The sequence below is a fragment of the Neopsephotus bourkii genome, unplaced genomic scaffold (assembly GCF_033783945.1).
Source record: "Neopsephotus bourkii isolate Nb327-2 ecotype Australia unplaced genomic scaffold, CSIRO-AGI_Nbou_v1 NB_1574, whole genome shotgun sequence".
Lineage (NCBI taxonomy): Eukaryota > Metazoa > Chordata > Aves > Psittaciformes > Psittacidae > Neopsephotus > Neopsephotus bourkii.
Window position 1 is genome coordinate 6,882,111 of NW_026902050.1, and position 26,628 is coordinate 6,908,738.

The window sequence follows — 26,628 nt, forward strand, 5'->3', positions numbered from 1 at the left end:
ATCTGTATTTCCTTTAATATACTGGGTTTAATCCCTCAGGTTTTGTATTATTTCCTACCATTGTCAGGTCAAATTCAGAAATAAGTGATATTGAGATATGAGCAAGGACCTAATTACTTAGACCTCTACCAGCTACAGGTGCTTGCAGTATATATGTGGTAGATCTTCTGTGCTTCGTATAACCTATAGCTGGACCAAAGTATTACTTGTATGCAGTATCTTAGGAAGTGTATGGCCCTGGAGACAAATGAACTGGCATTACTGCCAGAATAAGTTATGTTGCAGCTAAATAATGTTACATCCAAAATAAGATTATTGTGATACAGGAAGTGGTGAGAAAATGTTTAAAGGGAATTTTACCTTCCCGAAGGCTGTTTCTTCACGTTCCATCCTTACAATCTAAAAATGTTATCTCTATTACCTCCAAAGTCTTTTTTTTTAGGACTTTATAGGTTATTTCTATGTGCAAGTACATTTCGGTGTTGGTTTGTTTTTTTTTTCTCTTTGCTCTCTTTTACATATAAGTGAAAAATGAATAAAAGCTAGGCAATAAAATAAAAGATATTTCATTAATAAAAGCTTTTCAGATCTTTATTACCACTAGCACCACTAGTCAGGAAAAAAAAAAAAATCCTTCACAGAATTCCCAAGTGGATTCTCTTAGAATAGAAAGGTAAAAAACTGCTGCAGTAAAAAAATATGGAAAGTACCATCTACTGTTTTCATTGCCCCCTGATTATGTTACTTACATTTATCTGATGAAAACAAATACTCGCCATAAATGTAGAACAACATGATCTGAAGCAGAAGTACTGGTAGCCTGGCATACGATTGAACCATTTACATCAAATAGATTGTAGTTATTGCTAGCATACCTTGTTTTCCCATCATATTTTGTGTCTTTGTGACTAACCATGCACTAAAGAACCGTACACAAATGCTTCATTTAGGACCTTTTGATTTGTCATGAATGCTTTACAGCCATCAAGTGAATTGCTGAATTCTAAGAACTTCTGTGGTTTCATCTATGAAAAAGAATGATATATTTTATAGGATCAATTATCACATTCTTATTCCTATATTCCTCCTTTTGGAATCTGAAAGCCAATCTCATACAAAGAAATATTTGTCTAAGTTTCCTATTCTGTATTTTTCAGATAAATTTTTATCATCATCATACATGATATTTGGTACTAACACACAGGACAACAAAAAGCCATATTCAAATTCTGATCCCTGCAGTAAACTCTATCTGAGGGCAATTCCTGAGCTCATCTGAAGCCCTTCTGATTCTGTGTAGCACAACGTTCTCACGCATTCTTTGCAACTGTCCTACAAAATCAGCCTTCTCTTCACATATGCAAGGGACCTACTTAAAGGCATAGGGTGAACTTCTAAAAATACTCATTGAGTATTCTTAAAAGGAAGAAAGATCCCAAAGTTTTGATGGTTCCATGAGCCAAAGGATATGTTTCATATACGATGGTTAAAGTGGCAGGGTGACATCATATCTACAGTTAGTCATATTATAGAGATGAATGGCTATGGTATTTTGGTGATACTGTTTCTGAAAGAAGATGAGACCCAAGTTGGCTAGGGCAGACTTGGACTTCAACTGGTGTTCCATCCTGCAGTATAGGATTTTATTTTAAGTGGACTGAAATGTTACGATGACAATTCTTGTTGTGGTAGTTGGTAATTTCTGTTTCTTGTTCAGGCTGGAAGTGAGAAAACATGAGAAAAACATAACAAAAAGAATTTGGTGCTCCAAAAGTGAAGATTACATCGAGGCTGAAAAGGATGAAGAGAGGTGTTTGTATCAGAATTGATTAATTAGTCTAAATGCTTCAAAAATCCCTGTTTCATAAACAGTGATTAAATTATAGTAAGGAATTAAAACCAGTACTGTTTGACTTCTCTTGCTAGTTAGTTTCTCTTAATAGAGGACATTAGACATCTATGATGATACTGTCTGACCCTTTGTACCAATCATGAGAAAAAAAAACTGACATTGTAGTGTTGTGCTTCAACAGTTACTACAGTTTAACACATGCAATCTAGACACCATTTCTACAAAAAACAGGAGCTGATTTTCCACTAACTGAGATAATTTTCTAGGTCTCAGTGGAGACACTCCTTATTCATATATCTGTGAAAAAGGAAGGTCTATATATTATTTGTAATAAACCTTTGCTTCTTCCCTGAAGATAAAGCAACCAGAATTACATTTGCAGCAAGAATAACCATGGCCTCTATCCTGTTGTTTTTCTATGATACTGTAGATCTGGAATATTGTCTGCTTCTGCCCAGCTGGAGGTGTTCTGTGAATTTCTGAGATATAAATATTTATTGTTCTTTCAGTAATTTCTCAAAAGTTTCTCTAAATTTTTCAACTTGCTTGATTCTTAGATAATCTACACCAGTGTTGAACAAAATGTTTAAAGCTGCTAAAAGCCAAAGTATTTTTAGAGAGGGCATCCTGTATTGATTATTGTCAAATCTCAGTGGAGTAAGGCACTATGTTACTGTCAGCATCCTTATTGCTGCCATTGCTTTTTCTTTTTTTCCTTTAATAGTTGTGTCTGTAACATATTTCAGACCAAACTCTTCCACCAGCTAGAAGGCTCTGAGAACTTTTCATAAGAACCATATCCATCTTTAAGAGACATATACTTGCTGCTATCACACATTGTCAATTCACAAGCAAGAAAAAAATCCCCCCACAAACAAGAAAAATGCAGTTTCTGTGCCTTTTTTTTTTTTTTTAATGAGCAAAGACAATAATCTCATTTTCTTGATGTAGCTATCCCTTTGCAGACTTGGATATTTTATATATAATGTAAAAGTGTTATAAAAATTGAAACGTGACAGGTAGACAGAAACAAATCTATTGCAATGCATAGGAACAGGAATTCATCAGGAGAATGGGGCCCATAACACACACAGAAATTTGTTAATGACAAAGATTCTTCCCACCTTGAAAATGTTATGGAAAGTTCAGTTTGATGCACTGTCTTAAAAGGCAAAGACGTCTCTCTTCTGCTGTCCTCTCTCTGCAGCTTGGTAAATGTTTATCCTCTTAAAACAACCTTGCACATAGCATAAAGTTGAAAAGAGAGGCTCTGGCTCTTAGTCCTAAACAGTTTATGGCCCTGTTAGAACTGATGGGATGATGCAGGGTTGGTGATAACCATAGACCATAGAACGAATAACTAAATTAAATATTCTGACAACAATCTACCTATCATGTACACAATGATGCATCTTCATGACTAGCAAACTTTATTCCTGTATTTATCTTTGAGAGACAGCTTTTTATCTCTCCTGCTTTAATTTACTCAAAAAAGAAAATCTTATCAAGATATTTTCTCCTTTTCTCATGACATAATTTGACATACTCCCTGACATTAAGCAGCCCTTTTTTTTAAGACTCAGATAACAGAGGCCACTGCTGGTGAGAGTTTTATCTGTGGTGTTTCTATCAGAAAATGTGCAGTGTAACACAGGTCAAGCAAGCTGGGGCTCAGGCAAGAGAAAGGGAAAATTAACTGCAAAGCCCATCTTACAACAGCTCAAATAATGAACTTGTTCAAGTTCCTGTTCTCTCTGATTTTAATATAAAGGACACCTGGGCTGACCTGAACCTGCTGTATTCAAGCTTTGCATACAGTAGTCCTCCCTGCAGGCATGCTTAATAATATTTCTTTCGCTCCTCTCCTCTGGGTCACACCAAAGCAGGAGTAGGGTCAGTGGGGATGGTGTGGCAGTTCAAACAGGAACCTCAGAAGCCCCAGATTTCCTCCTGCACTTTGAGACGTGACATTCCTGTGCCTTGGTGTACCTTGTAAAACATACTGGGATGGAGAGAGGGCACCAAAGGAGTCCCTGGGGGCGACAGTGCAGAGCAGGAATGCTGCAGCTGCTTTCCACCAGCACGTGGAAGGAGCAGAAACCAATCCAGAAATGAGGTGTGGAGATAACTGATCTCCACTTGAAAGGATTTTAAGAAAACATGCAGCTGCTCAAGTTACTGGGATCAGTGGGTGACAGAGAGGAGACCTTCCCTGCAGCCCACATCCACACAGGGCAGGCACTGCAAAATGTGACCAGCTGTTATCCAGGTACACATGTTTATTTAACACCAGGATTCCAGCCCACCCCCACCCCTTCACCCCCCTAAAATATTTCTTCTTTGGTGTTTCCTGTTCCTTAAGAGGAAGCACGGAATGAGAGACAGAGCTATACAAACTACAAGGATGTTTCTGCATTTTACAAGCCTGTTTGCTTATCCTCACTTGCTCTGGAGAGCACCTTTCAAATCATTTCTGTGAAGTCAAAACCTAATGTTGGCATCACGCTCATCCTTTAAAATAATGCTTTTTTTTTTTTTTAGGAATCTTTTAAGTAAAATCTATTATCTTTCATAAATTCTACATACCCAGAGAGCAGTTACAGAGCAAAGAATATGGATCACATTGTGAATATTCTAGCCAAATTCCTCCTAACATACAGCATAGATCAGCAGCACAATTATGCAGTGAATTTAATTAGCAGTTGTGGGTTTGTTGCACACAAACTTTTCATTGTACCAGTAGAATTATTTTTTGCCTTTGTGTTATTCTCAGTGCCTATCTTTTTTATGCCATTTTGCCATTTCTTACAGGTTTCTCTGTACTGTAATGACAGTGTGCTTTTCAAGTACACTTTTTTTCGTACTGAAATACAGAGGTTGGGACTGGATGAAGAAAGGTAGAATAATTTTCACATAATGATTTCAGGGACTGCACATAATGTATTAACAACTTTACATAGATTTTTCTTCTCCCTATACTTGCACATATTTGGTAGCCACTCAGACAATAAGACATTCTGACTGTTACAGGGTAGGAAAAGACACTGCAGCACCTGTATCTGTTACGTGCACATAGTGCAGTTTACAAAGATATTTTACATGAGACAAGTGGTTATTGTCAAAGAGACTGGTAGTATCTTGCTTGAACATTTTCAAGCTGGCTCTAGGAATGTATATGCAATGCTAGCAGTAATGGAGTAGGTACAATATTTTTACAGTAGCATAGTTCCCTGCAGACGTCAGTAGGTTTTATCAGGCTCAGAGGAGATGTCTCACTGTTTATTGCACTGTTAAAGTTCTCCTGAGTTGAAGATCCCAGACCAGATTAGGCATTTAAAAACCAGTGTCTCTTTGATTTTATATTTTAATATTTCTTGACTAGGAATGGGTCTGAAGGTTTTTTCAAATTTTTATCAGAAACAAACAGATGTGCAAAATATTTCCCAGAGATTGCTCTACAGTCCATAATCTTGTATAATTTCAGGTTTGAAACATGATCAGGCAACATGAAAATTGTTATAAAAGATAAAACTCCAAGAAGAAAGTTTTTAAAATTGTGGGGAGACTTTGGGACTGGATTCTAACTGTTAAACATATAAACTTCAGCTGCCTTAAGATAAGCCAGTGAGGCTCACTGCATTGAGGTACTGGACTGATATTCAGCAATACCTTCTTTAAAATATTTGTTCATCAGTATGGGAGGCCAGCTTTCTTACATTAGCTTGAAACTCTCCCTCCAGCAAGGTTATAGAGTGGCATTATAATTTCATAATTAGTTGTAGTGAGGCATAGGATGAGCACAGTCTTCCCAATGATATATATTAGACTATTCTGAACAGAAGGCACAAGGAGGTGTCTCACATTAAACGATGGGAAATTACACAGCCCAGTTAAAGTACTGACTCAGAACTTTATGCAGCAAAGTGCTTCAGCTTAAGTCCATCCTTTTTCAGGAAAGCACTTATTTTTGTGGGTAGCTTTAAGCACCAACATAAGTCAGTTGATTTTAATAGGACTTTGCTGCATAGATGCAGCTTGTAGAAACTAAAACCAGAAAAAAACAAGGCAAGGATAGCAAGGGCTATCCTGTTTTCCTGGCAGAGCCCAGGAGACATTAGCTGTTACATTGGCTCCCCTCTCTTTAAACCCCAGAGCAGAAATGAGATTTTATTCCCTGCCAACACAGCACCTTTGCCTTTCTCTGAACCGTCAGCTCATTTTCTGGCCAAGGAACAGGGTCTGTCACTGTGCCAGGCTGGGGAGAAGCAGCTTCTACCAGAGCACTGACACTCTAGTATATGACCCAGGGCAATGGCATTTCTGCTATTCACTCCATTTCCCACTTACATCTGCCCCAACATAACTCATCACTCCTTAGTACAAGGCTAAGACAGTAATCAGATATCTGACTCCATTTCCTCTCAGCCACCTGCTTGCTTGAAAACTGTCAACATCAGCAAGCACTGTGAAAGGATTAGAAGGATAACAAGCTAAAACCTTACCGTTCCAGATCTCCAAGGCTGATTATGAAGGAGCTGGAGAGGAGGGACTTAAAGGCCAAAAATTCTGAACCACATATGACCCAGGACTTCAGTAATCCTATTGATGGCAATTTACATACAAAGATAAAAAAGAAGAAAAAATCCATATTCTTACGTCTAACATTACACAGATATGATTTACCAGTATACATCTCAGTGTTAAAGTTATAGCAAAACAGGTAACCTTTACAGGGTCACTGGCTAACACTGAACTTCTCAGTGTCACACATTACTCCTCATGAGATGGGAGCACATGTACTATCCCACTATGAGATTTGCCGCTACTGTGCAGCTGCTCCTAACACATGCCCTGCAGGAGCTGAGATCTCTCTGGTTTGTAAGACCCTTGTGCAGCGATTAATCTTGTCTTATAGTATGTGACTGATATTTCCATAAAGGAGGGTGATTTCACCCTTTATAATTATAAGAAGCTGCTAGAAAATAAATAAAACCAATTAGTAATAAAAGATAGATCTCAAGAACATTGAGTCCAGATTATCCATTGCAGATGTGAACTGTAGGCAGCTAATGGCAAAAGACTTTGGTCTCTAACTCCTCAATTGAAATACTATGGCTGAGTTGGTGGCTGTATTATAACACCATTTACAGACACTGTGTGAAATCACAGGCATAAAAAATTGAGAGAAAGTGCCAGTGAAATTGAGAGGGAAATTTGCACTTCATTGAATTCAGTGTCAACTTCCATTAAATTCAAAGGGACATGAGAGTCTTCATGGGGTTACTGAGCATCTGTAAACATTTCCAAGTATGCACCAAGTTACAGGTTTATTTTTCAATTCAAAGAAATTGGCCAGGAAAAGGTACTTTTTTTCTTATTATATAAATAGTACACCAAAGAAGGAGACAAGAGACTTGATAAGAAAGCAAAGGTATTTTAAAAATTGATCAAATCTTATGATATTTGGGGCGCTACACAGTTTGGGAACCCTACTGAATATGGAAAACTTAATCTAATATGACTTTTTTTTTTTTTTAAATTTAGTTGGCTCTTGACAACACATGGAATGGTTGAAGTTGGAAGGTCCAACCTTCCTGCTCAAGCAGGGCCATCCTACTGCCAATTGTTGAGGACTTATGAGTATGTTCCAAGAATGAAGACTCCATAACGTCCCTGAGCAACTGGTTCCAGCTCTTGGTCATCCTCACAGTAAAAGTGTTTCCTGATGTTCCTGTGTTTCAGTTTTTGCCTGTTGCATGTTGTCCTGTCACTGGACACCACTGGAAAGAGCCTGTCTCCATCCTCTTTGCACCATCTGGTTGGTTATTTATATGTATTAATAAGATCCCACTTCAGCCTTCTCTTTGCCAGACTGAACAGCCCCAGCTCTGTTTGGAGAAGGTGTCCTCCTTAGCTGTTTTCACCAAAAGGCAAAATATCATTTAGTCTCAAGGCAAGGCAGCAAGGTTGCTGGGTTTTATTAATATATTAATGAATAAGAAGGCTGAAATAAGAAAAAAAACCCACACTGTAATGAGGTTAAAGAGCACTTGTTCAAATAAAGCTTCTTGCTTAAATAGCGCAGGAAGACAAGAAGAGAAGAAGGATATCTAAGCATTTCCATGATAAACAGTATTTAAAGTCTGCTTCTCCCAGCAGTAGTAGGAGAGACAATCCTGTATGCTATAAATGTGAAGTTGCTATCTTATTCTTTGCTAAATCTTCCTGTGGTGAAGGTTATAGTCAACAAAGCATTGCAATTCTTGGGCATGTGTGACATGCTGTTACACATACATTCATCTTATAAATACATGCTTAATTGTTTTGGAGTTTTTTTGTGTGATTCTGTCAAAGCTTAACCTGTACATTGACTTCTGTTGAAAGAGTTCCTAACTTCTGTTGAAGCAGTAGAGGCTGGGTCAGCTGCTAAATTAAGGGTCCTCTTAAAGCCTACAGATTTCAACTGAAAGTCTTATATTGACTCCAGTCACCTTCAGATGAGGTTTCTAGCACAGAATATTGAATCTGTTTGCAGCAAAAGATCTTAGGGAATAAAATCAAAAGATGACTGAAAATAAAACCACAAAGTTTTCTTAAAATCTTAGGTTTTAATTGCTACTCAGAGCTAAAAGGGAAAACACAAGATCTGCAGTAAGTTCTGCTAGCCTGAAGCTTTAATAGTTATAGACAACTTGGAGTGGTAGGAAAGGCAAAATGGTATTTGTTAAGAAATAGACTGCAGCTGAATTCTGTGTATGAGAATACCCTGGTTGGTAACCATTATGGAAAATGACCTTGTTCTCTTTTTTTATGGTAAAGCAAAACAATACAGAGGAGTCCTGCAGATTTCTTAAAGTTCTGTAGCACTGTCCAGGCAACATGGAGGAGAAAAGCAAGAAATAGAAAAGTACAAAAAAAGAAAACATGAATAACTGAAAACTAACTGATGCAATGTGCTACAGGGATGCAAAAGGAAATTAGTTTGTTTAGTTATTAGCTAAATTATATTAATTAATGACAAAGGAAAAGGACCTAAGTATTTAATTATGCGAATTTGGATTTAAACTGGAGATTAAAAAGTATCACAATCAGGTGAACTCTGAATTCAGTTGTAGAAAAAAAGGTATGTGTTCACACTGTAGGTTGCTGATTTTAATAGTCTAAATATTGACTGGGAGAAGCATTACACACACACACAGAGGCCATTTGACTAGAAGAAATGGGACCTCTCTTTGAAGACTTTCTTGATCAATGCGTTCTTTTACTATTGTACATCTCAGGTTAGTCACAAATCCAGGTCTGAAATTCAGTAGTTGTTTAAACTGGTTGTTGACAATGTTGTTTCTCTTGTTGGAGTGTTTGATGAGACTGAGTTCCACCAAAGGAAGCAGCAACAGGTTTTCCTTCATAACGAAGGTGGCAGTGAAGAAAAACTACCTGTCAGCAGTTCTGACCACCTTTCTGGTTATGTTTGGCAAATCTGATATCTACAATCAATCAATGAACTGAGTTTCTTCGTGCAGTATTGAATTATAGTGTGTCACAGAAGCAGCTAAGATACCTGACTAGAGGACTGTAAAGTGAAGTCAAGCAGATAAGCCCTGATTCCCAAACAATGAATGAGAAGTTCCGTAATTCAGACAGAAATACCCTTGAGCAGTACAAGTATTTATTGCAAACCACAATTCATTTCTTTACATTTTATTTTACAAATTCTCCATTACTTGCTTCAGTTACAGTGAAATGGCCTACTCTATTTCAAGATATTTCAAGCTGATCTTGTACTTCCCTTTTCTGTGTCAAGAAATATTCAGACAATTGAACAATCAGATTACTAAAATGCTGTTAATGCCTTCTGATGCAAGGAAGTGTGAGCTATTTAAGAACTAATGTGAAAAATGGCAACTTACATGTTATGAGGTAAGTCTAAAAGGGAAAAAAGGAAGAAACTGTCAATATGAATGGACAGGACTGTATTCACTAAGCACACTTTTGTTTTGAAATTGTAAGAGAATAATGTTATTTCTTAGGAGATTTTCTTCTGGATTGTAGAAGAAGATACATTGAGTGTTTTTTCCCCTTGCAATTTGTAAAAGTAATCTTATTGAAAAAAATTGGATGCACAGAAATGAGAATCTTTTTTATACTGGAAAATCTAAAATGAATCCTGTCTATTAAAAATTGCAAAGATCATTTATACAAGAAAAGAGGTGTTCAACGAATCATTTTTAAAGCAGAAACAAGGTAAAAAAAAAAAGTACATTAATGATAGCTGTTTGGCAACTCTGCAGAGATTTCTCTGGAATGAGAAGTTGTTGAGTTCATTCGAATGGACACACCACAAAACCAGTACTTTAGATGGCTGGTAACTTTGGCCAGAGGACTAAATGAGCATTTGCAAATGAGTGCCACATAAAAACTGAATAAAACTGAGAATCATAAAGACTGTTGTGCTTTATTGATTGAGACTACCCAAGCCTGCAGTACTCAACTAAGTCTTCTTGCTCTGATGTTAAAAATATAAATATTAATGGATTAATTCCCACAATACGAATAATCAAACTGAGACACAGGAGGTTTAAATGAGTGTGCCCTTCTTTTGTGCAAATTTTGAAGAGACCCAGCTCTTTCTTGTATGAAGCAGGCAAGAAGAACCACTGCTGCCCATTCTGACCTTGCATGCCCTTATCTGCTAGGTTTGCAAAATGGATAATTTAAGAGGGGCCCCTCTGAACCCAACAACTACAGCACTGAATAAAGTGTATGTGAGTGAGAAGCTTCTACACATACCCATGGCAAGTCCCAGTGAGAATAGTCTAGGTCAGCCAGGAGTAGGAGGAAGGATTCTGACATGAGCCCACTCCTCTTTGCTCCCAGACCCCGGGTCAGCCCAAGTGCCTGACCTATCTAGAGGGAAGCTATCCACCACTGATCCCCAAAGGGCAGCCATTGGCACCAGTTTGTATCCTAAACTGATGCGTGTTGATTGTAAACCCCTTTTTCATGCTGTTCCATTTTCCCTCACAAGCAGATACTGCAGTGCTGCCTATAACAGGGTATATAGCCGCCTTTAGTGCAGCTTCAGAGAGCATCTGGTAGAATAAGTGGCTTTTCAATTCTTATAGAATATCCTGATCTCAATAAATGATTGAAATATGGCTTTCAAACACTGAGGTTGTGTTCCAACTGCCAAACTTTTTCCCAGTCTCAGAAATGCCCACTTCTCATAGAACCATTATTCCTGCACTGTACAAGTTAACAGTCTTGAGTTTATCTTCCTAAAACCCTACCATTCTGAAACATATTTAGGTTGCACTGAAAGTCTACATCTGTCTTAGAAGAGACTAGGAAATTGACAACATGGGAAATTCAGTAATTTATGAGTCATATGCTCATAAAGTGAGAAAAGCCTTATATCAGAAAATACTTTTTAAAAATGGTATATATCCAAAACATAGCAGAAACTGTTTTTAATAGAGTCTGCAGAATGGAAATATAACCAATTATTATTAACATTTGAAAAAAATCTAAGCATTTACAGTAATTGAAGGTGGAGTGCCAAAGAATTTACCAGAGATGAGTGCTCATATCCATCAAAATTCAAGTCAATGACAAACTATTAAGACATTTTCATGAAGTTCAAAGGATTACAGAGAAAGTGTAAAAATACTTTTAATTATAGCATTTTATAACAATATATTTCTTTATAGAAATAGGTATAACCTACAGAATGATGGCAAGTGTTTGTATGAAGACAGGAGCAGAAGGTCAGAAAAAATGTGCATTCTACAGAAAACGGGGACTATGAACACTGTAATTAATTGTTCAAATTGCCAAGGAATTGCGAAGAGGATCAGAGGGTAAAAAGATAATTAGCAGATCAAAGGGTAAGAAGCCAAGTGTTGAAATAAAGTGGCAGTAATACAGACAGCTAAAGATGAGTTATTGACCAATAATTGTACTGCTTTAGCCAATGTATGCTTTGCTAGAGCCATTGTTAACAAGTGTTTTAATGGACTGGTCTATTTTTACAAATGTGCAGTTATGAATGTCAAATGCCATGAGTATATTGTAGAGTCAGAGCACACTAACAATAACCTAGTTCTTAGGAGTTTGTGACATTAATATCAATGGGATATAGAAGGAATTCAAGATGCAGTGACTGATTACCTGGCCAAGGGATCTTCCTTTGAATATAGAAATAGCACACAGTGATTTTCAGGGATTTGATATAAAACTTGTTCCATCAACTTAAATTTCATAGTTTATTCTGGAGTGGGTAATATCCTAGACTAAAGTCTTGGTGAATCCTCCCCATTGCCCTCCATTATGCAAAAAGATTCAAAAATCTTCCAGCAGAAGACCATCTATTTTCATGCTACAGCACACCTGCATCACCAGTAATGAGGCTTGATTGAACAAGTGAAAAGCTAACAGGGATCCAGAGTTTTCCAGTTGTCCCCTGAAGTACTGTCTTTCCAAAAAAGTGGGACTTCTACCAAAGTGGAGATTTCAGTCCTGTTTTCATCAGCCCACTGGGCTACAGACACTGGATCTTGCTGTGGCCAGCCATGGGACATGGTTAGCCAGAGGTTAACTAGGTGAAAGAACAGGTAAGACTGTTTGTATTCTATACTTACTGACTTTATCACAAAGTCTTGTAAGAAATCTTATAGTGTTGCTGTCTTACCACTGTTTGAGGTAGCTGAAGTCATTAATCTGGCAGTTTTGTGCCCTGGGGTAGGAAAGAAAATTCAATGAAGTTTTCTTTATTGCTTGTTTGCTCTGAAGTGTTGTCAAATTGCATTGCTCAGTCCCAATCTAGCTGTTTCCTGGAGTAAAAGTAGGGACCCGTAGGCTGTTTTGACTAAGATGCCTGTTTGCAGTTCTGGACCCACAAGGGATAGTCACAGGCTTGGGAGCTCCTGTGGTGGTTGGCTGTCAATATGCCTCTCTAGAAAGGAGTTCTTGGAGATACTGATCTTCATATTTTTAATTGAGAGTCTTGATGAGGGAGCATAGTACCTGAGGTGAGCTGAGGGTGTGCTGTCAGTTTTGCCAGGGATTGGCAGAGGGCAATTTTGGTTTCTGCTTCCATTTTTCAGAGGCCATTCATAAGCAAAATAAGAGAAACATGGAAAATGTAGAGCAAATGAATTGGTGATATTTTGTTAGCATCTAATGGATTTTTTCCCTGCAAGAAGGAGTATATAGATACAATTTGGTCATAGCTGTAGTCTCTTATTTAGCTCAATATTAAGAGAAATCTGTGAAGAAAGTATGTTCTGAGGTGTGGATTATTTTTTTTTCTTAAATAGTAAGTACCTCCCAGGTTACTAAGTGATAAAGAAGATTGAAAGTGTCTGTCAAAGGAGCTCTTGTGCTTCTGCTGAAGGCAATGACAAAACTTTAATTAACTGAGTCACTGAATGGTCTAAAAGTGGCAGTGCTGAGGTTGTTCCCAAAGATAGATGCAATGTAGAAGTCTTACTGAATGAAAGCAACCATGTGTACATAGGTATATGCTTACAGTTTTGGCTTGTCATAATCATTCCTGGAACCAGAATTATACCTGCAGTGAGAGCTACAAGATCAAACTCCTTTAGAGAGTGGAGACAGGGAAAACTATAACTATCCAAATTACCATATCACTGAAATCAAAACATGAAATAAATTTGTTTCGTTGTTGATTTTTTTTTGCTTGTAGTTTTTTTTTAAGAAAAGACTGAAAAATAACAAAGCATTTTTTTTCAATTCTAATACCTTCTGATACCTTTTTATTTTTTTAAGAAAGTTATATATTTGCTTTAAGTTGGAAAAAGTGAGGCATGTTTAGTGTTACTTAATGACTGACGTAACTTCAGCTAGCAGTAGCTATCGAACTTGTAGCTCTGTGATTAGTGAGTGAGAAAAGTTTAATATTTCAGAAGCATCATTTTGGATGTGTAATTGCACCTGGTTCTCACAGTTCTAAAATTCCTTGTGAATTACTTCCTAAACAGTTCTTGATAAATGATCAGTCACATCTCTTGCTGATTTTTGTGGTTTAATACCTTAATTGTCTCATATGAAATTATAAAAAAGATCAGTTTAGAAACTCAGTTGAAATATATCTATTTTGAAAGAACTGGTGTTACACAGCTCTGTAATACAGAGGGGATGATGAAGTACCCTGAAGTGATTAGACATGATGCAAGAGTGAATTTAATTTGGAAGATTGTGGTGTGGAGACAACTGCTTTCTGCTTACACACTTTTACCGCTACTCAATATAGCTGAGGACACTTATAAATACTTTATAAATTAAAGAAATTAACCACAGCACTCCCAAACTGCGAGAAGCACCTATGCCATTTGAATATTGTTCTATTAATAGTGTCTAAAACATTAGCTCCTGCAACCATAGCATACATTAAAATGGAACAGAATTAAAAAGATCAAAAGCTGATGTTCTTTTCCAGTCAAATATGTGGATTTGGAAGTACCAGATACTTTTCCATTTTAAAACAACAGTAATTTCCTGGCTATCTCCAGATCCCTGACAAAAATAACCATGTTTTTAAAAAGAGGGCGATATATGTAGTAATCAGATTCAGTAAATCCCCAAAGAGACTACCTCCCCCCTCTGTAAATTCTTCAAGCTTCTGTGATCCTATCAGGAAGGAAACTTTTTTCATCATTCACTTTTGTGTAACAGTCCCTGTGCTGGAATTAAGCTTCATTTTTCCTCCCAATTCTCCCCAAACTAACTGAAATTGTTATGTGACTAAACACCACCCAATCCAGCACTTCTACCTGCAACATCTCTAGAAGCCGTATTTAATCTCACCTGCAATCCAATTAAAAGCATCTCAGAAATTCACACCTATGCTAATATGTAGATTCACATCACTGCTTTATAGTCATTAAGCCTATGAATTAAAGTTTTTACTAATCTAGTTTATCAACAAAATGCTGGAAGATTTAAGTGCTAAAACAAGATAATCAGCATTCATGTTTCAAGATTTTAGCAGGGGTCAGGAAGGAATTGTCTTGTGAGGCACTTCAGAATGGCTAATTATGTTTGTTCATAAAATTTGGTCCTGAAATAACTGAAATTAGAGTAAAAGCTTTTGAACTTTTAACTGTGAATGACTAATATGACTGAGGTGTTGATTTATGTCAGAAAGTCCTGTGGTCATTTTATTCTTCAGTAAATACTAAAAAGATACACTTTGAATACACAAGTCAATAACATAACCCTCCATCTCCACGCTACTGGCAAGGGTTGGAAACATACTGTTGAGAGGCAACTGGTGATGAAACTATGTATCTGTGCTTAGATGCATATTCTCTGAGACATCACTTTAAAGCAGTGGTGCTCTCAACTTACAGAACTGAGTCAATGTTTTTGAATATTAACTGTGTGTACACAGTTGCCAAATAACCTCTTGTAGATCCAAAAGATGCAGTATTCAAATAGCTCAAAATTTTCTGTTTTGCTAGAGATCTGTTGTAAATTTCCTCACACTTACACAGCAGCAATCATCCAGCAATGGAAAACCCACCAAGAATCATAGACAGATGAGAACAAATAAAAACAACAATGAGAATGTTCCTGGCTGAACTACCAGGATTAGTGTTTCTCTTTTGTTTTGTTAGTTTTGGTTTGTTTGGTTGGTTGGTTTGGGTTTTTTTTAATTTTTTTTTTTTTTTTTAATCTAATGGATTTTTGCTCTCATCCACCCAGAGTAAACCAACAGATACACGGCATGTATCACAGATGGGTCAGCTGTGGTGATCATATATAGCTGCACATATTTGTTACACAGGTGCTCAGGTTTAGACTCTCTGGCTAGCCAAGTGCACTCAGAGTTTTTGGCAAATGCCCATAGTCCCATGAATTGGAAGAGAAAAGACAGTGAGAAAGTAGTCAGCTGGCACTAGTGCTTTCCACAGCAGCCCTCAAGCCTGAGCCAAACCTGCCGATCTCATTCTTCACCCCATGTTCTGAATAACTGTCAAATTCCTAAACTTATTTTGCAATTCAGTGGGGGTTTTTTTTGGCTGGAGTTACTGGAACAGAGACACTGGTATAGTTAGCACCTCCGTGGACAGTACTGAGCCCTTCAATTGTTGATCATTCTGGGGCAAAAGTGCTTGTGTGGGGTCTTTCCCCCCTTGACTTTTTTACTTTTTATTCCCCCACACTCTAGTTTGTTTCCTTCCCTGGGTTTATTGGTGTTTTGGTTTTGTTGTTTTGGTTTGGTGTTGTTTTGTTGTATTTTTTTTCCCTCCCCTTGTGTTTTATTTGTTTTATTTTTTTTGTTTTGTTTTATTTTTTGTTGTTTGTTGGGGTTTTTTGTGTTCATTTCATTTTGGTTTTGTGTGGTTTGTTTTGTTTTTTTGTTCGTAGGTTTGGGTTTTTTTTGTGATGGCTTTTTTTTTTCTTTCTTGTTCTCCCCTTCCTGTCCTCCTGTGCCCTCCCAACCCCCTTTCCCCTCAATATTTTATATGGGTGTTCTTTTAGGTTGTTCTGTTTTGCTTATTTCCCTCCCTCCTCACCTCCAAGCAGCTGGAGGGGAAGGAAGGGCAAGAGTCCTCTGGACAGACAGGCAGGCTGGCATTTGGCGGTGGCAGCACAGGCTGCTCTTAACTAGCTGGATATGCTGCAGGTGTAACTGAAGTGTGGTGACATTTATTATGTCCCTCTAAATAGCTGCTGCTGATGTTGCAGAACTGGTGCTGAGCCAGTAGAAATGCATGAACCATAATCAAGCCTGAGAAGACAATGTTATGATGTTGACTGAGAGATATATATATCACCACTGATAATGTTATGTTCAGATTAATCTATGTGATATCTGGATATGGCAATGGGCCAAATTATTTGCTGATGAACTGTTGTAATAGGAACATTAGTGAGATCTACAGAGGTTATATTAAGCTTATACATCATGAATTATATGTATGTTTTTCAGACAGTTGTCATTTTTTCCATAATCTAACATAATTTTCTCTCAAATATTCTTTAATAACATTCTACTTAATAATAATAAAAATGGACTTGTAGTCCTTGTGTTGCAAAGATACCTCTCCAACCATGAGGATGTTTGCCTCCACTCCTTGCTATTGAGAGGCATATGAGTTGTCTATATTTCTGAAGATATAAACTGAGCACATATATCTATGTGTGTATACAGAAGTAATCTCTGCTCTATAAATAGCCTAAGTCTATAGTGACCAAAAAAGGCCAAAAAATCAGGCTTCCACTTCAACAGAAATCTGGCTTTATCAATGTGATAAACCTAGAAAGATGGCCAGGGTTAGTATAACAAGGGCTGAGCATTTGTTCCAAAAATCCAAGCTATGAGTGTAAAGTCTGCAAGTGGGTGGAAGCCTGAAAACCTTGGAGGGAGTGTGTGTGTCTTAGTTGTGCTAGAGAGAACTTTTGGGGTCAGAAGGTCCCTGTTGAGCACCAGGAAGCTTCAGCCTTGGTCGGTTCAGTTACTTAGACCAGCCTAAAGCCCAGACCAGTACCTTGAACTTCCCAACTTCGTCAGCTGTTGATACTCCAAGAGGATCAAAGATGGTATTTCACTCAAACTTTCAGAAAACTTAAGTATTATTTATTTAACCTAAATTCCTTTAAAGGAAACTTCTAAAATTCAAAACCTGTTGGTTTTATTTAAACAGAGTTTAGCTGAGAAATTTCTGACTTCAGTCATCTTACGACTATCCGTAAAATATGTGTGAAATGTCTGTAATTTAATCAGTGTGCTGTTATCTTATAAACCTAATGACAACTTGTTTAATGCTAACATTTTTGTTTGCACTGCAGTTCATTTTATTATAATCTTTCAGCAACTTGGACTAAATTCAGAATTCTTGCTTTCGATATCAAGAACGATAAGAAAGGTAAGACAGAATTGACACCTTTTCTCTGTTTTCATAGAGAAACCTTGGTTTCTTACCTCTTTTTAGTAAAAAAGAAAACATTAATTTGCAATAGCACATTTTCAGTGATGTCTGCATGAGATATCCCTCTAATGTGTAATCATCACTTTAAGCAATAACACGGTATCCTCAAGCAATTTACAGTATGTTTGCTTGACTTTTAGTTTGAAACTAAACACTATTGGGACTAGTCTTTTTTCACTCTTCATTATCTAAACCACTTATACCCAAGTACTGATGGCTTTCCTATTTTTGTGTGGGATATGAATATATGACTACATGATATATTGACTTCATATGAATGATAAATGGAGACATTATTTCCCAGCATATAAAAAAATACAAAACTAGCAATTTATTAATGAAAATCAGTAAAACCACACTTCAAAAAGTGGTTTAATGTTTCTTTTATTATGCTTTTCTTTCCTCTTCTCTCCATCCTTATTTGTTCTTGAAAACATCACAAGCATGGTATATGCATACTGTGGAAAGGATAATAGTCTTCAAATAAGCCTTATCCAGCCTTGCTCACAGCACATACAGACAAAGGATACCTTCCTAGCAAAATAAACTGCTTTGCAACCAACCCTTCCAAAAGAGTGTATTTGTGCATTTTAATTACTCAGATTTTTTCCTTACCATTGATTAAGCTGATTAGACAGATAGTGAAATACAGCTAAGAAAAGTATGTATGTACTTAGGTGATACCAGTGCTGTCAAGGCTCACTGTGTCAGATCAGCACCCATCATGTCTGTGAAGCACACCATATAAATGAAATAGTGAGTGGCAGGACTGGCTCAGTGAAGGACAGAAAGTTCATCCTTCTGTGGGTTTTTTTTTTCAGTAGCTGAAGAATATTTGATAAATACCCAATACACAGCTCTCAATGCAACTATTAATAGTAGTAACTGTCCTAATGTACATAATGAGATAATTAGCTGTGGTATGAACATGAAGTACTGCATATAAAGGGCTTTTTAATCCCAGATAACTTCAAGTTTTAATCAACTTGCTCAAAAATAACCAGTTTTTTTTGACTGTGCTGGTTTGATTGTAGTTTTGGAAATACTGTGCTGAAAGTGATTTTCCATAATTTAATCAGGAAATAATTGTATTATCTTAGAAATAAAGGTTGATAAGCCGTCATGTCTTGCAGTATTGGGCCATTCTGCAAAAATAAGCCTTTTCAGTGTAAGGTCAAACTCTGGTAAAACTGATTGCCAGAAAGAGAAAACTCCCTGTTCATTATCTAGATCTCTTCAGTCTACTCAGAGAAGAAATTTTGCATGAGCTTTCAACTGCTAGAACAGAAAATAGATGCACTGAAATGCTATTACATTTACAGAAAGCTCCAAGATAATTTATTTATGAGATGGATTATTGCTTTTGTGTACTCCTTATGTTAATCAGGTTTTTTGGCATTTATTCTATCCAGTTGGGCCAGTGAAAACCACCCAATTAAGGTATTATTCAGGCATACAACTTCCAACCCTATCCAGAAATAAGAAGGCAAATTATGCACAAGTTTGGGGGGTTGGTTTGTTTGTTTTGTTTTTTGTTTTGCTTTGACTTGGTTTTTTTTGTGTTGTGCTTTGTTATTTGTTGGGTGGTTTTTTGGTGGGGGGATTGGTTTTGCTTTTTTTGGGGGGGTGGTTTTGTTTTGTTTCTGTTGGTTTGGGGGTTTTTTGGTTGTTGTTTTTGGTGGGTTTTTTTAGAAGCCTCTAAGAGGTTCAGCTCAAGTAGGTAGAAGGGGGTCCAGGAGAAGCCTCCTTGCATGGCAACTAGAGGTTAGTTGACCATGCCAAGGAGCTAGGTCCTTCCCACGAAGTTCACAATGTCCCTCTGCAGTTGTATCTTTCCCCTTCCTGAAGGGGATCAAGGGCTTTGTTTCACTCTCCTGCAGAGAGCTGGTGGCTGACAAGGGCTTTCATGGCTGATTTCTGATTAACCTGTTCACACGCATATTGGTGCTGCTTTTCAGGTATGAAAACTTGTCTGTCATGCTCCAATAAATGTCAGACTGTCCTTTGACTAGGAGGCAAATCGGTGCACCAAGAAAAAACAAACAAACAAACCCCCTGATTAGAGCTTACCTCCATAGCAGGGATGTTTACCAGTTGAAGACAGTGGGTGCATGAGCAGGGAAAGCAGTGAGTTCATTACTTTGTGAATCTGTAGCTCTTTACTCTTTGAAAAATGAGGATAGCAGAAGCAGAGCCATCAGTTTTTCTGGCTTGTTCCACCATTGCATTTGCACACAGAGATCTGATGATTTAGGCCTTCAATACACAGTTTGAATATTCTCCTACTATGGCTTTGTCCTGCAGATTTGTCCATAAAGAAGCAATTATTCAGCCTTTAACAGCAGTTTTAAAAATTTTTGGTCTAATAACATTTTGTGTGTCCAGCAAAGTTATGATATTTTTATGTTTATGTCAATTAAATTATGTCTGAAGCAGGGTTTAAGTGCTGTGGCATTGCAGTTAAAGATCAAAACTGTGTTTTGCATGCCAATACTGTAAAACAATGCTATTTCTATTTAAAAAATATCTGATTTTTCAATAACAGATTCCATTGTTTATTTGAAATGTGAATTTAAGCAGCTAGTGTTTATAATATGTAAATCATTAATCTTCAGACTTTAATCTCTATGATCCCGTTTAACCCAGTGATGTGTGGATGCCTTATATTTTTTATTGAGATATGAGGTAAAATAGAAATGAAATATCTGGGGAATCAAAATTATGTTCATAACACTTTCTTAATGTGCATAACATACTTAATGCTAGATGTGTTAGAAAGCTACTTGTATATTTCCCTGATGAACAGTAATATGGACATACTGGCAAGGGTAAACATATTAATTAGAGCCTGAACATCTCTCCTTCTTGCTAGTGTAATCATTAAATTGATTTTTCCAGTCTGACATGTAATTGTTCCAGCGATGGAATCCTGCTTTCCACTCTCGTTCTGCTTCATCAATATTTCCTGTAAAACATAAAATGGGTTACATTAATCTAAATTTGAATCTCTTTATATGCTAATTGAAAAATAATTTTGATTATCAATGTCATTTTCTCCAGATACATTATAGGGTGGTCTTTTGTCTCATTTCTTAAACCTGGAATGACTGAAAACTCGGTGATTAACACTTGGTCTTTACATCAGGAATGTTTTTCTGGCTCACCAGAGGATATATAAATACACTTATGTGTAGCCTCATTACTTTTGGATAATACTTCTGTCCATCAAAGTTATAATTTTAAAACCATCTTTTTTTTTTTTTAATCCTCCAAATATTACTTTGATTCAGCAGTCTACAGTGAAACTGGCATATCCTTAAGACTATGTTATGCAACCAGAGGTACATAATTGTAAAGATACAGTGAAATCACAGCTTTGTTCAAGAAAACAACAGTATTGCTGTTAGTTTTAATAGATTTAATCCAATGGATGACCATGATTTCACCCTACTGTGGCATAAATCTGCAAGTTTCAAGAGTAAAGGGGCACAAGTCTGGAGAAGGCTACTCTAAAATGTGAACTATGTCAACATGGAACCATCTTCTCTTTTTCATTCTAGCCTATAAAACGTTTGCCAACTAATCCTGTGTCCCAAGGCAATATTTATTGCCAAATTTGTTATAGGCGTCAGGGCAGAGTGTGAGAATGAGAAGAGTAATAAAACTATATCATTGTACAAGGTATTTTACAGACAGGGTTCACTTCCTCCAGTCCCAAAGATAACGCTAAATGCAGTGACCTTGCAGGAACAACCCATACAACAACTAAATGAAAGATAATGTATGTAGGCTGTATCATGTACTGTGGCTTATTATTTCAGATCAGTTGTAGACTTTAAGGAAATATTTAGAAACCATTTATGATCTGTGAATGCTTTATGCATTCTGGACCTAATTATCTCAGTCTCCCATGTTGACATAGCTCATTTAAAAAAAAAAATTGGTAATTGTGTTCATGAGATAAAAAATCCATAGTTTCTTTATGCTTTTTTGACTTTATGTTCTTCTGCTGCAGTAGAGCAGAGGCCCTTTTCCTCCATAAATACACCCCTTTTCTATGATCTGCCAGCACTGCAAGTTTAACTGGTTACGTGAAAATGAAATATTTTTGTGTTTTGCACATCAGATGTCAAAACATTCTGGAAAGAGAGTTAGCAGATTCAGAGATTAAGTTTGGAGAAGCATCCAGTATTTTGGTTGCTTATTTGCACTTTAGCTCAACATTTGCAAACCTTTTTGGTCTGGAAATCCAGATGGAAATTTAATGAGACTTTGAGATGAGATTTACATTGCTCCTTGGTTTCAGTGAGACGAGAAATAAAACCAAGATAGTTTTTTCTTGCGGAGGTTTAGTGCTGCTCCTTGCAGTTGAAAGGGAAATTGTGAAGAACAAATATAGGAAAAAATATTAAAAAATAAAGCACAGTCCTCTCCCTCAGTTCAAAGGTGTAAATAAGCCTGGTTACATTTGCAATCAAAGAAAAGTTCAGATAATTCTTAATTATAATTGCAGTCTGAAGAAAAAAGATAAAGAGGATTTGTAAATGCTGGTAACAATAAAACCATGTTTTGATCAGTAAACTATGCAGGTATGACTCCCAGCACTATGGGGAGAAGACATGCACAACATACTACTTTCCTGACTCTAAGAACTTGCCTTTGCATGTTTCTAAATTTAAAAATGTAGCCAGGGTCTCTGTAAAGACAGATTTGCCACATATGTCAAACAGATGGGTATTTTAGTGTATAAACCAGTACTAGTGTTACTTGGAGAAAAATGCCTCAGCCGTATTTCTTGTCTTATTCTTGATTATGGGTATGCAGTTTTATTTATCCAGACAATGGCTCTACTTATGAAGCAAAAACCCTTGTTCCTCCTTTAATTTTTCAGGTTTAGATGTGTTTGAACTCTGCCCAAAGACTTTAGAAACTGAAATACTTCTAACATACACACATCTTCTATTAAAAATCAGTGTTCAGCAGTATGAATTACAAGGCATTTTGGTGCCTCTGAAAGATCACGGCGAGGAAGCAAGTTAGCTAGAGAAAGCAGAAAACAAGTAATTTGGATTAGCCACCATTATGAATCTAAAAGACAAAAGGGGAAGTAAAACACTGAAATAAGGACTTGGATTCCCATTTGTTTGCTTTTTTCAGTGATAAGATCCAAATTGAAGTCACAAGTCAATGCATCCCATTATCAGCAATATCATCAATCTCTGAAGCAACCACCCATGACTTGGATGATCTGACAGCTGGAAGGCAAAAAAAAAAAAAAAACCCTAAAAAAACCCCAACCCCCAGGATTAGAGGATTCAACTTGACCAATAATTAAAGTGCTTGGAGCACTGAATTACTACAATGTGCTGCAGCACTATGGAAGTCAGCTAATAATACAGTGAGGTTATTTTGCTATATGCAGTCATTTAGGCAGTCCCGAGCTTTACACTAATACTGATTAGCCTAATGCAAAGTCCAGTGAAGTTTTCAAGAAGAAAATAGGAAATATTTCAGAAGGCAATGATCATACCTCAGTGCTCAGAAAGGACCCAGTTTAACAGACCAAAAAATGAAAGTTTTTTTTTTTTTTTATTCTTTGGCAGTGTCAGTGCAGACAGCTGGCATTTTTTTTAATTCCACATAGGCATATAGCCTTTACTTTAATCGCATTGTAGCAAAGTTAAATTTATCTCCGTACATCATTTGCCAAACTGCTAGATGTGCCAATAATGTGCTAATCTTAGATGTGTTTTTATGTATTAACATTAAGATTGGGACAAAGGCCACTTATATGTTATGATATAGCAAAATTAATAAGGGATGACAAGTTAGAATTAATTTTTATGTCTTCAACAGCCCATAAATGTGGGTATCTGCAAACTTCTTGATTTGTTAGTCTGATTAATGATAGAAGTTTAAGCTGTAGATTCTCATGATGATCGTTTCTACACAAATGTTCAGAAAGAAGAAAACATATAGTATCTATACTTCATTATCTCTACTCAGTGCTCTTTAATAACACACTCAGAATACAAGGCTTTTTTTTTTTTTTTTTAACCACAACATATGTATTTCATATGTATTTTTAAGGACTTAAGGTTTTTAAAGTTCTATTTCTTTTATTCTTCCAAAAATCAATAGAGCCCGCAGGGAGATAAAATGTTGTAAGGACTGTTATCTTTCATATAGACCTCGATAGAAAGTACTGGAGTTAGACAGAAATCAGATTAAGGTACATAGCTTATTGTCCATAGGTGTACTGAGTAAAATCTTTGTCGGTAGGTGTGGTAATATGGGTGAGGTTACTTTTGACTCGTTCACTTCTCTGGATGCACACTGAGTGTAGCATCTAGCTCTGTGGAAGTTGAAAACTAAATCTGATGGTGAATTTTCTAAACAGTCAAATTTATGAAATTCTTACTACCCTCAGTGCTTAGCTCTACAGAATACAGGTACTGTTTGGAGTACTATAGCAAATATACATTTTTGTTATTCACTGGTTGAACTTTTCTCTGCTTCCACATTCAAAAGCTTTTTAGGGCAGTTTGAGCAACCTGCTGTAGTAGTTGTCTCTGCCCATGGCACGGTGGCTGGAACTAGATGATCTTTAAGGTCCCTTCAACTCAAACCATTCTATGATACAGTAGTATCAAATACATATGGTACATATTTTTCTATTTTATTAGGCACACAAAAATAGTAATGGAACAATAAATGGAAAGGTTGGCTGCATGCAGCTTTTTATAATCAAGAGGAAATAGGCATATATAAATAGGGCACTAGGTGCATGAAAATTGTGTTAAGGAGGTAGAATCTAATATAGATGATTTTATAATTAACATATGATTGCTTTAAAAGCTACTTAAGAGTCGCTTACTGTTTACTGTCCCTCTGTGTGTTTCTTTAAGAAGCAGTCATTAGAAAATGTTCTAGTGATTGCCTCAGCACTCATGCCCTCTAATGAAATATTAAATTCTGAATGCTCCTGGCTTGTCTTGTGGTGGATAGGAACCAAGGGTATTCTTGGTGCCTCTGCAATAAGGTTGAAATCTGTATAAAGTTGTGTCCAGTTGGAACTGGGAGCCCACATAAGGCATGTCTAGGTCCAGTTTACCTGTCTAGTGCTTATTATCAAGCTGGACATAAATCCACACATTTTGACTTGTCTTCAGTTATACTTTTATGTATTGAAATTAAAGGAGAAGATATTGAGAAATTTCCTAAATTCACACGAAGTACTCTAGAAATATAAAGGCCAGTTATTTATATAAGGGTTGGTACTATTGCATTAATGTGTAAGGCTCTTTTTTTTTTTTTATTATTAGTTTTCTCAATCCATAACCATGACTTTTTTTTTTAACATATCTGTTTTGATTGCTTAAGGAAAGCGAAAAATATCCAACCATAAAGGTAGCAGGGACTAAATATTTTCTCTCTTTCTTATATTTAAATGCGTCAAAGAACTTGTCTTACTCTGCCTGTCATGGTAACAGGCTTGCTCAGATGCTGAACACATTTGGAGCTGGCCATTACATGCCAGGAAGAGCTCAAGGCTTGTTCTAGGAAAGGATGAGTAGATAAATGTGTGGTCTGCTAGCAAGCACATTCATGCCAAATTCTGACCACCTGGCATGAGAAATTCCCTTGCAATTTCTCCAAAGTAAGTTGGCTTGATTGTCTTCTTCAGGTTCTACCTGATAAAATTCCACTTTGTCTATCTGAACCCTACTTGCAATAATGATAGCACAAGTTTTCCTTACTTCTTGTTCTCTGTCATATCGTATCATGTTAAAGCAACCTTCTTTTTCTAAGAATATTTCAATGTGAGAAGCAACAGAAAAGATAGAACCTCAGAAAACTAGGGAATACATATCGCATGCGCTGTCCTTTGGTCATAAAAGGAGATAGGAAATGCAAAATAATATTTCAGTGAAGAGAATTATTACAATATAAAGTATTATATTGTTATTGTAAGTGGAATCTTAAAGGTTTCTTTGTTAGAATTGGATAAGATTTTATAGGGAATATAAATAGATAGTATTTCTGTTACAATATTTCAAGGACTGACAGATGTAGAAACATGACAAAGCAGCTCTACTTCTGGACAATATTCTTGTCTCACTTTTGTATGTAGGATCCAGGCACAATGATTCTTTCCTGTTGCTAAAAATACACTCAGGAATTTCTTTTAATTAGATTATGTAAATTCATGTGGTAAATTACTGAATCTGGCAAAGTGATGTATTTGTCTCCTGGCAGATCCAGAGTGTTGCTTTGTCATCCTTTGCACCACAGAACCATGTAAAGCAACTCTGCAATCCTGCCAAGATGTGTTCAGCTATGTCTGGTGATGTGCTGTCTGTGTTCCACCACAGAGCATTTGGGTATGCGCAGTCCTTTTGTACAATGCACATTAATCAGTGGGGGTTCATAGACAGGTCAAAGAAATATGTAACATATTCCAGTTCTCCTGGCTCAGCATAAAGGGCTTATCAGAATTTTTGAAATCTCCCTAAAATCCGTCCATAATTTGGTATATTGTGGGTTTAAAATCACTGGGTATGCTTTATAAATTATTTATTTTACCTCCTGATTTTGCTTCTCTTGATTTAATTCAAAAATATTTACTGAGTTGAAAGGTGATAAAGTTGTGCCATAATATAGTTATAGTCTCAAATCAGGAAGGAATAAATTATTTCAGAAGTAATCATCTTTGCAACATGAAAGTTTATACATTTTAAAAATAATACTCAAACTGAATCTTACAGAAAGCTTGTAAATTACTGATTAGCGTTTAAAAAGTGTATCTTATTTTTG

General features: G+C 36.6%; 1 protein-coding gene and 1 long non-coding RNA gene across 5 annotated transcripts in view; one reads left to right on the forward strand and one right to left on the reverse strand.

Moving 5' to 3' along the window:
- LOC133222193 (uncharacterized) overlaps window positions 1-26,628 on the forward strand; it is a 400,427-nt gene that overhangs the window by 310,240 nt on the left and 63,559 nt on the right. The gene's annotated exons all lie outside the window — the stretch shown is intronic.
- The window catches only part of BCHE (butyrylcholinesterase), a 314,562-nt gene continuing 308,273 nt past the window's right edge, over window positions 20,340-26,628 (reverse strand). For 3 of the 4 annotated variants that reach the window (XM_061371674.1, XM_061371673.1, XM_061371672.1), the window contains exon 4: window positions 20,340-20,776. In XM_061371674.1, coding sequence (XP_061227658.1) covers window positions 20,649-20,776 — 128 coding nt within the window. In that variant the 3' untranslated portion in view covers window positions 20,340-20,648. Of the gene's footprint in view, window positions 20,777-22,610; window positions 23,067-26,628 lie in introns of those variants that run through there. The other variant, XM_061371675.1, reaches the window with a different exon arrangement.